Raw genomic sequence first — 16,615 nt, 5'->3', positions numbered from 1 at the left:
GTGGCGAAATATAAAAAGGAATAACTTTCATTTTGGCTATTCCCAAAATGTGGCTATTCCCAAAATTAATTCTGTATAGGCTTTTATTATATAGGCTACGATCATTTTGTATACAAGCTTTTATTATATAGGGTATACGTAGCATATATATTAAAAGCCTGTAGGCCTATACAAAATGAATCAAGACATGTAGCTATATGAGTCAGAAACTATATTCCTCATTTGAGGTCAGTTTACCGTCCTGTAAAAAGTTGATTAGGAAGTGTTAGAAAGAATGCAGTCGTCAACAGAATGTTGATGTTTTAATAGGGGCTTGCTTCTTCTGCAACTATTATTAGACTATGGGAGTTCTATTTCATGTGTGTAATTTAGTGCGCATCCTTCTTTATGTAGGCCTAGGTAGCCTATTATTTCCATAAATAATCTAAACTTATCTCAAGATAAGTAGGCCCCCTGTTTTTGTTTCAACCCCGCTATTGCATCCTCGGTTTCTGTCCAATAGGGGACCCGCCGGGGGACGATTAACACGAGTTTTATCGTTGGGCAGATCTGGCTGTTGACATATCGCCATGTCAATTTCGAGGGCTCTGTAGAACGTGTATCTTGACTGAAGTACATTGGCTGTGGTTTAAGGTGGACGTTTCTCCATCAATAAAATAGATTCAGTTTAAACATGGAACATCGAGGATGTTGATTTAATTGTCCAAATCCTCACCGTCTCTGTATCTCCCACACTTAAACACACCATGCTGTATGCACGAATGTCCTCACGTTGCAATCCGGACATTAGAAGGCAGCAAGCAACGCATCCATCACGAGCTTGAACACTAATCCACTCTAACAACACTGAACTCCAAAAGCAGCGAAAGTGAAAGGCCTGGATCGTTTTCCTCATCATGCAATTAACTGCCACTTTAATGAAGGGACGTTTTCAATATCCCGATAAGAGGTGAGAACGACTCAAAAGGGTTTGATTTCAAAGCAGCATATGGTGTGGGAATAATGTACATTTGGGACACATTCCCAAAGCCAAATTGTTTTTATCCAAATATCATATTTCAACAGGCTTCACATAGAAACGTTTCTCCAAATACAAAGAGAAACATCATGACTAAACAACTAATATATATATTGTTTCCATTTAATTAGGAGTAAAACAGAAGAGCCATGGGAATAATATACATATATGATAAGGAATGTGTGCCCTGAAAAGTGATTAGATAGCTGAAGTGAAACATAAGTGGAACAAAATTGTGAAGTACAGTGTCTGACATCCTGAATCATATCTGGCTCTGCTATAATGAATCATCATGGAACACTGAGACATGTCACTGAGCACACATAGGCCAACCTGAGAGCTTCTCTGCACTCCGGATTCTCTCTCCTCTCATGTCTAAATATCTTGAGGCATGAATCTGACAAAGCTGCAGAAACAGATGAAAAGAATACATTGATCAGTGTCTGTCTCCTGAACACTGACAAGCGTTTAGTTGAAAGGTGGTTTTGATGATATCTGGTTGACTGATTTGACTGAAATCTGTGACCTGAGTCACCTGTTCAACCATCTTCATTTAGAGTGAACTATTGAAAATGGCAACTTATTCATGTATAAGAACTACATTAAGAATGATTCAGGTCATAAACTAAATAAATATGATGAAACATTATTTAAAGCTCAAGGCTAGACATTTGGGGAACATCAAATACTGTCATAATATCTACCTTCCAGGCAACTTTAAGCCTTAGTAGCTGGCTTGCAGCTGTAGTTTTGTAGAGAAGTGCTTCATTTGCTGTGTCTTATTCATTGGTATAAGCATCACCTTTTAAATATTTGATGTTTGCCAGCTTGTTTTTGTTAATTATTCAGTAGCACTGTAATCTCCTCCCATAACTGTGAGGGAGCCGGCAGTTCAGCAGGCCTGGCCTCTGACACGGCACTTCTGGAGCAGCGTGAGCAGGCACCCAGAGCCACATCTGTAGCGTGAGCAGTCACCCAGAGCCACATCTGCAGCGTGAGCAGGCACCCAGAGCCAAATCTGCAGCGTGAGCAGTCACCCAGAGCCACATCTGTAGCGTGAGCAGTCACCCAGAGCCACATCTGTAGCGTGAGCAGTCACCCAGAGCCACATCTGTAGCGTGAGCAGTCACCCAGAGCCACATCTGTAGCGTGAGCAGTCACCCAGAGCCACATCTGCAGCGTGAGCAGTCACCCAGAGCCACATCTGTAGCGTGAGCAGTCACCCAGAGCCACATCTGCAGCGTGAGCAGTCACCCAGAGCCACATCTGCAGCGTGAGCAGTCACCCAGAGCCACATCTGTAGCGTGAGCAGTCACCCAGAGCCACATCTGCAGCGTGAGCAGTCACCCAGAGCCACATCTGCTCACCGCTGGAAGCTGAAGGGTTTTGTGGAGGAGGTGTGTAAACACTGGACACGATTAAAGAACATTTCATTTTAATTAAAGAGCACAGGCTAGCACTAATAGTGCATAACTGGTGTCAGTGTGCCACTAAGCACCATTACAGTCTGATGAAGCTACATGCAGTCAGACAGATGGTCTTAATGTCCGAGGGCTTGAAGTGAAGTCGTAAGGAATGGGTCTGGGTAAAGTTAGGAAAACAACATGTTGAACCTAAGATCCACTGGACAACGTTCCTCAAACGTTTGATTTTCTGGGACTGATGCAGTAGCCTATTCCAATATTCCATCTTCAACAGACTACAGCACAGTATTGCTTCTTTGCTCAGCCAAGATGCCTTGACAGCATGTTGTTTTTTGCCACTTAAACATTAAAAGTATAATAAATAAATAAGTAGAACCAAAGTTCTTATGATCTATGTCTTTTGAAGGGAAGACCATTTTAAGCATCTCTCTACTATCTGTTATCTATACTTATAGAACCCGTAAAGATGTATTTCAGCCCAGAAATCGATCACACTTTCCAAAGGCCACAACAGCCACCACAGGATTCTGTAGAAACTCTCAAGCCTCAATTCATTGCTTCTGCTGAATGTTTGTTGTCTGTATCTGATGATGAATGGCTATGACTACAGCACTGTGACTGGGATCCGGAAGCACCTGGTCAGACTCTCATTTGATTGTCTGCATTAAGCAAGTCTTGTTTTCCCTTTTACAGTTTCTGTATTTCCTGTCAACATTAGTTGACAGTAAACTAATTTGAATATTGTAATGTCAATGATGTTTGATGGGTTTTTAACAAGCTGACAAATATACACTTTAGGTGTGATGCCACCTAACCTATGTTGACAAGGCTTTATGAAGCATCAACACTTGTTATGTAATTTATTTGTGCTTAAGTTATGCCATTTGTTGAGGCAGCTCTTTTGCATTCCCAAAGCTATTCTGACAAGTTGGAGAAATTACCACTCTAACCTCTCAGGGCACTGCCAATGCTTCACATCTGACACCTACTTAGCAAATCCTTATTCAGGGAAACTTGCACACCATGTGTGAGAGCACATTGCCCTTGGAAATGCTTGGAGAATTAGAGCCATTTGGGTTCATTTAGTTGGCATTGTTAAAGTTACACTCCAATGTGTAACATTTATCTGGTGAGTTAGACAAACATAGACCTACTGTTTCGAATTAGTAGCCTGTTTTGCTGCAACATTTGCTTGCTGTAGGCAACGTTATAAATACAGGGTATAAAAATGTAGCCAACATGATAAATATGGGGTATAAAACTGAAATGGTTTTCCAGTATGGGTTCAGGGTGTTAAGATGACTACAGCAGGATTTCCAAGGGAAGTAGGATAATGAAAATTATAATATTGACACTGTTGAATTGATCTTTACATTACTGGAATGTCATAAATGGCATTTGTGCCTCATATTTTTGTGTTTTATGGAACTGATTAATACTAGACAATCGTGTGTGGCTCTGAGCTCTATCTATCCAGTTCGCTGGAAACCTATTGCCCCACCCCTCTAACCTCCTCCCATGAGTGGCATTAATCAGTCTCGACTCCGTCCCTTTTGACAGTGAGTGTCATCTGCGTTTCCACCCCCCTGGCTACTCTGACGGACTCTCAGACAGCCTCGCAGGGCCTTCGTCCCATAAGTGCCTCAGACCAGCATAACCGTCCGCCCCACCTGCTCCTCAGCTGTGTGATTACACAGCTCCGGTAAGAGGACAGCCCTGAAGAGCATCGGCTATTGTAGCATTCCAGCTCGCTTCCTCCTGAAGCATCTGAGCTTCTAGCACTTCTAACAAACCAGCCCTTTGTTTACTATGCAGTATGAAAGTGGCATTGCAATGTGTGATCCTCCATCTTTTACCACGCATCATTTGTGGTGACAATGTGCAATGTAGGTTAGCTGGTTCTGTTAAAGCTAGCTTTTATGACCAAAGCTTACAACTGTCGACTCTAATTGTGTGGTTGGAATCAATATTTCTTATTGGTGTGTTAGACATCAGCAAAGCACCATTGTTACCTGACATATATTATTATTATTACCGTCGCCATAACTCGTCCCTCAGTTGTTGCACAACGTAGACATGAAAAGTGTCAAAATGTGCATCTGCTTCCCTTAAACGCTGCTGAGAATATTTACGTTTTTGTGGCGAAGAGTGCCGCGAATGCTAGCCTGGCCCAGAGCCACAGAGAGAGTTGCGTCAACTGAGTGTCAGGAAGCTAAGTGGTCACGTGGTTCATATGTCACGAAACAGTTCCAAACAAAGCCGAGCGGGAGATCTTAACCTTCCCGGCTGGTAGCCTACGCCATCATAAAATCCAACATGGGAGCACACAAGTATATGCAGGAGTTATGGCGCAAGAAGTAGTCCGATGTGATGCGCTTCCTTCTCCGCGGCCGTTGCTTTCAGTACTGTCAGCTCTGCGGTCTTCAACTCTGAAACCCAATGGGTCACCAAACCAGAGCACAAGCACAGGGAGATGCATGGTCTTACATCTGCAGGCAAGTATAGGAGAGGCCACCTGAACCATGTATTATAATTGAAAGTAACTGGCATATAAGTCATTTGTTCTGCATGCATCTTTATTAAAGCTTGCCTTACTATTACTTGTACATTGTTTAATTTACTTGCGCTAGATTACATTACGTTTTTGCTAGCTAGCATGCCATCTCTCAGTAGGCTAGGCTACTTTAAACTAAATGTTAAATGTAGTGGATGGTAGAAAATGAGCTTTTTTTGCTACTGCCATTCGACTGTGATAAGATCTAAGAAAGATTAAACGTGGTGCAAATTTAACTTATTACCTTCGTACAGCTGTTTCTCAACAACGCGGCTGTTTTGTTTGGAACTTTTCAGCAGCCATATTGGAGAAAAAAAACTCACCAACTCCCAACCCGGCGCGCATTAGCAATAATGGATACTACACTAGCTCTACTAGTCTGCGTCAGTTCAGCATTTTACCCTTTTGATTTAAAATATTAAATTAGCTTGGCTACCTAAAAAGAATCGCTACAGTCAGTTGTTTTAACTTGTTTCAAATGAAGTCCTGTCTTGTTGGTTGCTTGGTAGAAATAGACATGTACAATAATGGTGACTCCATTCAAACCTAAATATAGGATGTAAATTCATTCCGGCCATGTTCAAATATACCTCAAAAACCAGGGTGGTCTGTGGTGTGAGGCCGGGGTGGTCTGTGCTGTTAGACCGGGGTGGTCTGTGCTGTGAGGCCGGGGTGCTGTGAGGCCGGGGTGGTCTGTGCTGTGAGGCCTTGGTGGTCTGTGGTATGAGGCGGGGGTGGTCTGTGCTGTGAGGCCAGGGTGGTCTGTGGTGTGAGGCCGCGGTGGTCTGTGCTGTTAGGCCGGGGTGGTCTGTGCTGTGAGGCCGGGGTGCTGTGAGGCCAGGGTGGTCTGTGGTGTGAGGCCGCTGTGGTCTGTGGTGTGAGGCCGCGGTGGTCTGTGCTGTTAGGCCGGGGTGGTCTGTGCTGTGAGGCCGGGGTGGTCTATGCTGTGAGGCCGGGGTGGTCTGTGCTCTGAGGCCGGGGTGGTCTGTGCTGTGAGGCCTTAGTGGTCTGTGCTCTGAGGCCGGGGTGGTCTGTGCTGTGAGGCCGAGGTGGTCTGTGCTGTCCGGCGAGGCCAGGTAGGACAGCAGCCTGCAGCTCCTTGTTCTGTTGCAGACCCATGTGACAGCTGCTGCATACCCATGTGACAGCTTGATTCAATTAGCTATGCTTGGTCAGAGTCGTTTGAGATACCTAATTCAGGCTGAATTTGATCAGCCCCCTGTGTTCTTCCTAACAAAGTTCTCTAAACTCTGTGAGATTACGCCTGGGGCTCAACCTTGTTCCATAAAACAAGACAAGAAGTTCTTCAGAAAAACATGCGACTCCTTGCATAAAGGCTAAATGTGGATCAAGATGCATTACATTCTACAGCTGCTATATGAGTGGTCGAGTATTGAACTCACATTTCTTCTTTGTCTTTGATGGTGCAGGTGCTGACGATGGTGAGACAGACCTGTTCTTGTGTGACATCAACACCTGCAAGTACGATGGGGAGTGCATGAGAATTGGAGACTCAATCACGTGCATCTGCAACTTCAAGGTAAGACAACAATTGTATTCATTAGTTTTTGTTGCAGCACACCTTCTGGGTTTAACAACCCTAACCCTGTTTACACAAAAAAATGAATATCTGAGTTACAATGATTGGATTAGATGGAGGCAGACTCAGTTATCGACTATTTATGCTAAATTACTTACAGTGTGTCCCTTAGATTTAGAGTCAGACCGTGAGCCTGTCTCCTACAGGGGTGTGGTGTTAGGGGCCGGCCTGGTGACTGGACACCCCAGAGGAGGGGAAGGTCTCGGGCTTGACACCCCAGAGGAGGGGAAGGTCTCGGGCTTGACATTGTCTGTCCCCTGGCTGGTTCAACAGCCCACCTCACTGATGGCATGGCCATGGACAGAGCTTTGATTTAAGAGCCCATATTAACACCATAAATCCAGGGTATTATGTTGCTCTTGATAACGACTTATACTTTAAGTTTATGACCGGCCTATTAAGAAACATCTGCAAACCAGTCAGTCGCGTATTGATTTTTGAATGTAGAGCTCAATCACATGAATAGCCTATCTGCTGCCTTGGTGAATGAAGCCAGCCTGTCTACATAGTCCGACAGCATAAACCTGCACTTCAGCCAACGCACTGGGGCTGCCCACTTTATCAGCTCATCCACAACAGCACCAGACCAGCGGACACACAATCAGTGACTTGCTTTTATCTCAATTTCCTTCTTCCCTGGAAGTGAACATTAGCAGAGGCCTGCAGAAAAATGATATTAGCTGTCAGTCTGTCATCCACAGATCTCACCCTGGGACAGCTGACAATCTGAGGGGTTCTCCTGTGTCCAGTCTGCTGCACATGGAGCAAACAGGCCTCACCGCTTTCGTTTCAAATCGAATGCTGCCTTCCCAGGGTCACGGCATGTTAGGGACATGTTGTGTGTGTGTTTGTGTGTGTACATGACGTCAATGCACTTAATTCCAATAGCTGCCAGCTGTCTTTATTTGTATTGTAAAAGTGTTGTAATTCACCAAACATGATCCTCTTAGGGAGACTTGTCTGAGTGGGCTACTCGTCTAGAGCCTCACAAACATACTTACTGGTGTGTTTACACACACACACACACACAGACATACACACACGTTTTCTCTGTCCTTGTGGGACTCAGATTCTGTCCCTTGATGAACAGTATTTGAAAGTGTTTTTGTTTGATTGTTTTGGTTGTGGAGTTTTGTGAGCAGAACACCATCTCTGTCATTACATCACATTCTGTTGCAGTTTTTAACAGTAGACTGGACCTGCTCTGTAATAATGTGTGTTATTACAGTGTGTTTGTTGTGCGTTTGTCTTGTCCTTCAGCCGGTACTGCCGGAGGGATGTCAATGTTTTGTTCGCTGTAAGATATAGATCCTCCTCCTCAATACCTCCTGTTAATACTAATCCCTTGTGTTGGACTGCAGCAGGATCCAGGCTGACAAAGCGCTCATACACACACACACACACACCTACATACCCTCCTCTGACTCCCACCCACACACATAATATCTATGCAGAATCTTTGACTGGACAACCTTAAATCTGAGGAACAGACACCAGATGTGAAGTAACCAACCAGTAACCAAGCCTATGCCTGGACACCAGAAGACTGGTCCATGCCTGGACACCAGAAGACTGCAGAAAGTGCATAGGTCAATGATCATAACAACGAGATAGCCCAAATGTTGCGGGTAGCCCAAACATGAAGCATACATTGTGGAAACCAAAAAGTCCCAAAGGGAAGAACCATAAGAGCATGTAGTTAAACAAGTTACAATTAAACAACATGAACCTCAAAAGTGCAAGGGTGTACCTGTGGAAACAGCGAGCAACAATAATAAACACCAGAAGGACACCAGAAGACTGGTCCATGCCTGGACACCAGAAGACTGCAGGCAGCTTCCAGGAGAGTATCCTCAGAGAGCACCAGACCCCATTCCATATATTTGCATTCATTTATGATCCTTTTATCTGAGGCCATGAGAGCTGCCAGGGAAGCAATACAGCAGGATTGGAGTCCCTGGTGTCAGCGTGTATGTAGAGGACTAGAGACAGGACAGCACAGACCCAAGAAATAACCATGATCGCTGCTCAGTTCATCACTCTTTTGACAGTCACAGAAAATGCTCATATCAAGCTACTTTAGTTTTTGTTTCATCTTTCACTGGTAGTTGGTAGAACAGCACCCTCTGAGATTGCTGCAGGTATCGTATGAAAGGATCAAATGGGTTACTCAAGACATGGCATAATATATTCTAGTCTCTTTATTGTTCATGGCTGAGTGCCCTTCCCTCTTCTCACCCTCTAACACTAGTTTGTCCTTCTGTCCCCCATCTCTTTCTCCTCTGTAGCTACCTCCACCACCTCTCTCTCTCTCTCTCTCTCTCTCTCTCTCTCTCTCTCTCTCCCCCCAACCTCGATAGCCACCTCATCTCTCCCTCTCCTCCCTCCCCTATCCCTCTCCTCCCTCCCCTATCCCCCTCCTCTCTCTGCCTCCCCTTCCTCCCTCTCTCCTCCCTCCTCTCTCCTCTCCTGCAGTAGGATAGCTGCAGATTCCTGAGCCCACTCTCAGCCCCAGGGGCTCTCCTGTCATACCAAGCTGAAAAGCTGATTTCCACCTTTGCATGACAAATGTGCCAATTAAAATCAGTGTGAAGAGTCGGGCCTTACAGCAGCTCCCCTCTCTGCACACACCAGGCCTGCAGGCTGAGGAGAGCTGAACTCACCAGGCCTGAGAGCTGCCAGTCTGGGTGTGCTGGTGGTGGTGATTCTCAGGGGGCTGCTGATGAACATGTTCATTATTTCAGATACTAAAAAGTGTAGATTTTAGCAACATCATCAATTATATTTCAGTATTAAAAATGCCTCGTTGGTGAGGTGACGTAGCTACACAGTGCTGGGAACTGCTACCGTGGCATGTGGTTCTGTGGACATCCTAGGACAGGCCCGTCCCATCTGAACGTGACTCCCAGGTGTTTGCACCCTCGTCTAGAGCCAGTGTGATTTACAGGGCGTCTGGCCTGCGAGTGTGTGCCTCTGTCAGGGAGAGCAGCATGTGTCAGCGGGGCTGGCTGACCTGGCAGACAGCATTCCAGCCCAGCTCCTCTCCAACCAGCACTGGGGACTGTCGTAGGGGCCGCCACACTAGGAGAGCAGCACACTAGGTCCTAATCAGGAGAAGACTGCCACCCGCTGACAGAGCACACCACCCTGTCACCCCTTCCAGCCGTCACCAGGGAGACCAGCATTTGTCCAGGCATCACGTCCCTCCCCTGTCACCCTGACAACGCTCGACACCAGAGGGCTGGAAGAAGACATCACTGTTTTAGACTTGGAACAGCTGGATGTAACTGTATTGTGTATGGTGTATTATAATTGGTGTTGATGTTTTTTCTTGCAGTCCAAGACAGATTTCCTGTTGGGGACCAGACAGTTCTATCTAGATTTTTCTCTGTGTTGTTGTTCCCCACTGATTGAGTGTTGGTCCCAAAGTTGTAGTTATTTACAACAATATTTTACTATACGATATGATATTTTCACAAAATATTGAGGCTTCTCTGTTTCCTCCTTTTACGTGTGTGAAAGTATCATTGTTTTTTTTGTTTTTTTAAGAAAAGTTTCACAAGGTTTTAAAAACATGTTCACCTTTGTTCCAAAAATATTTTCAGAAAAAATATTTTCAAAAATGTATTTAGGCTTCTCTTAGTCCTCTCCTCCTTTCACATGCGTGCGAAAAAAGTATTTTTAGTTAAGGTTGAAATAACAAAAAAATTAAAAAAGTTGAAATAACTTTCAAAAGGTTGAAAACAAAAATTGTCAATTTCAAACAAATATTTTCTAGAAAACGTACACATGTTGTTTGTGATTTGGATTGTTTTTCTTGCTTTGAGGGAGACATTTTAGCTTTAGACTTTATTGTAACTTAAGAAGTTGGTGCCTACTTTTGGATTGACAGCAGCACAGAAAAAGTCATAGAAAGGAGAGGAGGCATAAAGATTAAACTCTTAACGATAATAGAGTTTGGGTCAATACAATTTTTTACTTCAGTCAAACCAGGATACAAACTTAAATTCCATTGGAAGTGAAGGGACATTGACCCTAACTCTATCATCAGCTTAACAACACTGGTGTGGAGAGCGACCCAGCCTGCTCCCGTTCTGAGGGTCGTCCTCATGAACCCCCAGCTCGTCTCCGGCTTCCTGGTGGGAGGTCAGACCTTACCCCAGTGTGGAGTTAATCATCTGACTAAAGTCCCCGATTTTCCGCTTGCCGTCCTTCAAGCTCTGTGCCATGTCAGCTGGACAGCTGACGGGAGGGAGGGAGGCTCTGACACATGACGGACCCTAAGACGAGAGCTTCATCTCTAGTCAAGAGCCACAGGGAGGGAGGCTCTGACACATGACGGACCCTAAGACGAGAGCTTCATCTCTAGTCAAGAGCCACAGGTGCTAACCTCCAGCACAAGCAGTCATCTCAGACAGAGCTTAGATCTTTAACACGAAGCTTGCACTCTTCTGAGGAGAAGTAAGTCATCATTATGTTTCCAGAAGCCTTAAAGAAAGTAAACAAGTTTTGCATGGAGATGATGCTATGTTCTATAGACCGAACTGCTGTGATTCCTGAGAAGTGGAACGTGCCGTGCAGAGTTGTTCTCCTCTGAGACGAGCCCCAGTTCAGACGATGTTTATTATTGATAGGGATGGATGATAGCCGTGGGATGGATTGCATAATCTAGAGCAGACTTTAATGGAGACAGGAAACGGATGAGGCTGGTAGATATTGGTGTGTGTGCGTGTTTGAGGAGAAGGCTGGGCATGTGTGTCCGATACAGTATCTGTGCGCGTGTGTTACGAACTGTCGCACAACAATTTGTCTTCACAGAACAGAGTTAACGACAGGCTGAACCTTCAACCAACGCAGAGGCAGTAGAGGTAGAGCATGTTTTATCCTTCATTAGGAAGAGAACATGGAGAGGGCAGATTCTTCAGGGCTTCAGTCCACCGCCTGGTAACCCAGGCAAGAACTTCAAAGCTTCCTTAGCTGTTAGTCGCTCGGCTCGTTGGTGATTGGCCGGTGATATGGCTACAAAGGTTCTAGTAGCGGCTGATTAGAACGTAAACGTTGATTGCTGGCGGCGTTGGGGAGGTCTGTTGACCTGGCTCTTCACAGGGTCAAACTGAGATGAACAGAGGATAACTCCTGCTGTGAGACAACAGTGTTTGTTTGAACATAGTTTATTTATTTATGAATTCAGAAGAGAACAACACATTTTTATCTATAAAATGCCAATAAATTCAGACAGCACAATCAAACTGGAGAGGTACAGCAGGGAAACTGAGGTGTGCTTGTGTCCTTTGCAGCAGGGTCAGTTCTTAAAAATAAAAACATTTTTCATGGGTGGTTGAAAGGAACTTGTTGCAACCAAATCCATTGATCCACAAAGCCAAAGGCAAGCACACCCAATAATTGTACATATCATTTTTTTATTGTTTTATTGTGTGTTAATTACTACTTATTACAAGAGACACTTCTGTTTGCTATGGATGAACCTTTTTAATATTCTGACACATGTTCCAAGTTCCAGTGTCGTTCAACTCCCTGCTTGGTTTTAGTTGTATTGTTCAGACTCCTTTGTGACAGGAATGAGATCCTGATGATGATCTCATTTTATTCTGCTTGTCTGCCTTTAATTGCTTTTCTCTTCAAACCTCTGTGCCAGTTGTTCATTCTGGCGAAACTTGTACAGACTGGCTTGAGCTTGCTGTTGTTGGTAGGTAAATGAACAGGTAGATGGATATCAGAAGATGGATAAATGGGTTCATGAATCATTAGTTTTTTCTCTTCTCTGTTTTACACACAGTATGCAGACCATAGAGGAGCTGCACTCTCTGTCTGGCCCTCCCTCCCTCCCCTCGCTTTTTATTCATGCATGCACTCTTCCCCTCCCTCCACCCCTCTCTTCCTCACCCCCTCTGTGTAGTTTGAAGCGTGTCAGACACCAGGTGTGTGTGGGGGCTGTTAGGGCAGCAGGAGAGGGTGTGAGGCTGGCTGTGAGGCTACTCTCCTGTGATGAGGTCTGATGGGGCTGTCTGCCAGGCCATCTCACGCAGGTAGACTCCAGGTCCTGTCTGGTGGCCGCTCTCTCCTTAGAGAGGAGGGTGTGAGGAGGAGGGGGGGGATGCGCCAGACAGAACCACAGCAGCCCCTACAGGTTGATTTTGGTAGTGAATGTGGTGAAATGGAAACGGTATGAACAGGAAAATTGTCTCTACGCTTCATGCATTCTCTTTCTCTCTCACACACGGACACACATTCTCTCTCTCTCACACACGCACACACACATTCAAACACATACATATACGGGCACACACAAACACACACCTCCTCCAAGAGGCTATCTACACCCTTTCCATGGAAGATGTCACGTGTTTGGTTGACACTGCTGTGTAGACCAGACTTGGTCTCAGTGGAAGTCTGGTTTTGCTTCAGAGCTGTTTTATAGAGCCCAGCGCAAGCGCAAGAGGCCACGCCATCTGGCCCCGGAACACGGCTTCTGCTCCGTCTGCAGAGGCGGCCGAGTGATCAGATCCTCCCACTCTGGTTCACCTCCTCTCCCACAGTCCCACTCCTGTTCACCTCCTGTCCCACGGTCACACTCATTCTCAACTCTCCTTCCCCCAATCTCTTTTTCTCTCCATCCCCCTGCTCAGTGTCTCTCTCCCTCACTCCTGTTCTCAATCTCTCTCTTTCCCACACCGCGTCTCTTATCCCTCACACTTTCTCCTTCCCCCCAATCTGTCCATCCCTCCCCCAGTCTTATGGAGGGGTAGAACCAGGAGACGGAGGATCCAGCCTCTTCTTTAAGCCTGCTGTCTGTGCCCCCCCCTTCCCCCCTGAGATACAGAGGTTTTAAATCCTGGCTTCTCCTGGGAGAAGAGGGAAACACACCGAGCTGGCCAGACTGCAGCTGTGTGGGAGGAGGGTTTCACTGAGGGCCAGGCGCTGTTAAAGACACTCGCTGGGTCCTGTTGGCCTGCTTTCCCTGGGTTGCATCACCCCTGGCATAAAAGCAGCCTCCCTCAGTCCCTGGCTGTCAGAAGCCTGAGCCCTGCAGAGAGACGGTAGAGACACTAACACCCTACAGTAAGCCACCCAGCCTTCTCTGTTAGGAGGGGCTATCCCTCCCTCCCTTTCACACAACTCACCCTCCCTTTCTTGTCCTCCCTCTTCCCTGGGAGGGGATTTCTTTGTCTGTGTGTTCATCTTCTCTTATCTTCCTTTTCTCCTCAGTCTCCCACCTCTCCTTTCTTTCATTTGCCCTGAAATCAGCTCTGCTTCTCTTTCGCTAACCCTCCTACTCTCCTCTGTGCTGTTCCTCTCCTCCCTCAGACAACCAGTTCTTCGTCTTCTAGCTCCCCTCTATTGCCCCCCTTTCTCTCCTACCTCTCTCCCTCTCTGTTCTGGAGCCAGCCCTCCCCGCATCCTCCCTACTCAGCCAGTTCAAAATGGTGGCCGCTCTGCGACGATCCAGAATCGATGGCATGGTTATTTTTGTGCTGCTTCTGGCAGTAGGCGTGTGTGTGTGTGAATTTGTAGATGTGTGTTGAGGGGGTGTGTAGGAGAGAGTGGGTATTGTACGCATGCACGTATGTCTGTGTGCACGTCTGTGTGTGTGTGTTTGTGTGTCTTTCTCTTGGAAGTCGCTTTGGATAAAAGCGTCTGTTAAATGCATAAATGTGTGTGCATGTTTGTGTGAGTGTGCATGCATGCGTGTGTGTGTGTGTGTGTGTGTGTGTAAGCAAAGACATTGTTCCTCCTGGAGTTCAAGTTCAAGTCTTTAATTTGTCAGGTACACAGAACAACACAAAGTCAGACTGGGCACTGACATTCTTAAGACAAGACAACGCAAGCACCTGGCAGTGTGAATAGATATGTTTCTGCTACCAGGATTCTGATCCAGATTCTGGATCCTTCAGGTGTGTTTCTAATGTAGAAGCCATTTCCACAATCAGGACCACTGACCTAATGATCCAGTATCAAAACGTAGGAAATACCAATGACAGGCTGTGTTTAGTTTCCTGTGGACCCTGATCTCAGTAATGGACACAGCATTTTTCCATCTGAATCTGCATCAGTCGGCGCCGTGGTGCAGTTAGACGCACAGGCCAACACACGGCAACTGAACATCTTGTTCTACTTATGTTCAGTCTGTGCATTTGTGGAGACTTGCACTCAACACCCACGTGAATGAATATAAACCTCTCTAGCACCTTCTGTTCTCTGTTGAGGATTATATTAAGTCATTAGGAGACAGAGTGGATAACCACTGAAATGTTTCAACCTCTTAACATTATAACTGGATGGGCAGTAATCATGGAATGGATGTGAACGAATTCAGCAAATGTAAAATAAATGTGCTTTCCTATAATTGGGAATTCGAATTCATATTTTGTATTCAATATTTATTTCATGAATTAACTGAAATTTACCAAGACAGACCTAAACATTGGCTTCTACCATTGAAACAAAAATGTCTACACAATTCTTAGATGTAAATTCTTATGAATCCTACGATGTGAGACTCTAATGTTAAGGCTGCGTTGAAGACAGTAGCTGGGTGTGGATATTCTAACTGGTGCTCCTCTTCTCTCCTCCACAGTGCAACAATGAGTACGTCCCTGTGTGCGGTTCCAACAACCAGAACTACCAGAACGAGTGCTTCCTCCGCAGGGACGCCTGCAAGCAGCAGGCTGAAGTCCTGCTGCAGTCTGAGGGCAGCTGTCCTGTCGGTGCGTATGCTACATGCAAAACGCCACATGCTAATAACCGACATCATGTTACCATGCAACAGGCTAATACGCTACATGCTAAAATCGCCACATTCTAAAACTCCACAGGCGAATACACTACATGCTAATACTCTAAATGCTCAGTCACTCAGTCGTCAACACCAAAAATGTAAATGCATCTTTTGTGCCTTTGTAAAATATGTTTTACTACTGCAGTAGTCACAAATGTGCTTCAGTTTTGACCCATAAAAAAGACGAGCAGAATAACCTTACAAGAATAACCTTTTGTCAGAGAAAGGAAGAGAACATTCTGGGTCTTATGTGGTTATCAAGCACAGGTGGTGTTCAGTTGGGTCACCTACAGCATGAGGTGTCCAGTGCAACGCAAGTTTTTTGTTGGCGTAGCTGGTAGTGGTCGCGCTTGGGATGTTGGAGTTGCCGGGGGTTTGATCCCAGATGCGGGCGAACGTCAGCCGTACCTCCGACAGTTACGCGACACTAGATATGCGTATAAGTTGGGTATTTCATGGTGGACATTTGCCCCCGTTACATTGACACATTGTTTAGCTTGAGCCATATTAGTGATTGCCTTCATAGTGTCTCACAGTAAATTTTTTGTTAATTTCCGAAAGTTCTGTTCGATAAACTCCTTCTGTCTCTTCCTAGCTTCTCAAAGAATGTCGTTAAGCTCCTTTTGCAGTTAGTCTTTAACTTTAACCTCTTTAGTTACCGGCCCACATGAACATTCATGCCATGTAGAGCAGGGCTAGTCATTCCATTCCAGCTTTTTCTGTAGCATCATTCGTTTTTAGCATAGGCCTACCTGTGAGTGATCAGTCCACTGGACCCAGTGAAGGAAGTGAAGATGAAATGAGGAGATTAAATGGAAACAGGGTATTCCAGGGGGGCTGTTGTTGTTTTGTAAGGATAGCCATCATCTGTTAGTCTGTCACATGGAACCTTTTCCTCAAACTGCTTGTGTTTTAAATGTGTGTGTGAGAAGGGGGGTTAGTTATGTGTGTGTGTGTGTGTGAGTGTGTGTGTGTGTGTGAAAGAGAGAGCAGGAATAAGGAGGTGTGTGTGTGTGTGTGTGTGTGAGAGAGAGAAAGATAGTTTGTTAATGATTGTATATTAGGAGGTATACTATATTTTAGCTTATCATAGAGGTAATCTATGTTCTGTGTACTTATATTTTAGAATTTCAGTGCCCAGTCTGACCCTGTGTTCTGTGCATCTGACAATAAAAGACTTGAACTTCAACGTGAACCTGATGTAGCGTCCGCTGAGGAAGCA

General features: G+C 45.4%; 1 protein-coding gene across 2 annotated transcripts in view; it reads left to right on the top strand.

Moving 5' to 3' along the window:
- tmeff2a (transmembrane protein with EGF-like and two follistatin-like domains 2a) overlaps positions 1-16,615 on the top strand; it is a 44,869-nt gene that overhangs the window by 1,906 nt on the left and 26,348 nt on the right. The window contains exons 1-3 of one of the 2 annotated variants that reach the window (XM_047046667.1): positions 4,683-4,937; positions 6,427-6,536; positions 15,193-15,322. In XM_047046667.1, the coding sequence (XP_046902623.1) occupies positions 4,916-4,937; positions 6,427-6,536; positions 15,193-15,322 (262 nt within the window). In that variant the 5' untranslated portion in view covers positions 4,683-4,915. Of the gene's footprint in view, positions 1-4,682; positions 4,938-6,426; positions 6,537-15,192; positions 15,323-16,615 lie in introns of those variants that run through there. The other variant, XM_047046666.1, reaches the window with a different exon arrangement.

Source organism: Hypomesus transpacificus, chromosome 23, assembly GCF_021917145.1.
Source record: "Hypomesus transpacificus isolate Combined female chromosome 23, fHypTra1, whole genome shotgun sequence".
Classification (NCBI taxonomy): domain Eukaryota; kingdom Metazoa; phylum Chordata; class Actinopteri; order Osmeriformes; family Osmeridae; genus Hypomesus; species Hypomesus transpacificus.
Note: the sequence above shows the minus strand (reverse complement) of the source record. Positions and strands in the feature narration are given on the sequence as shown.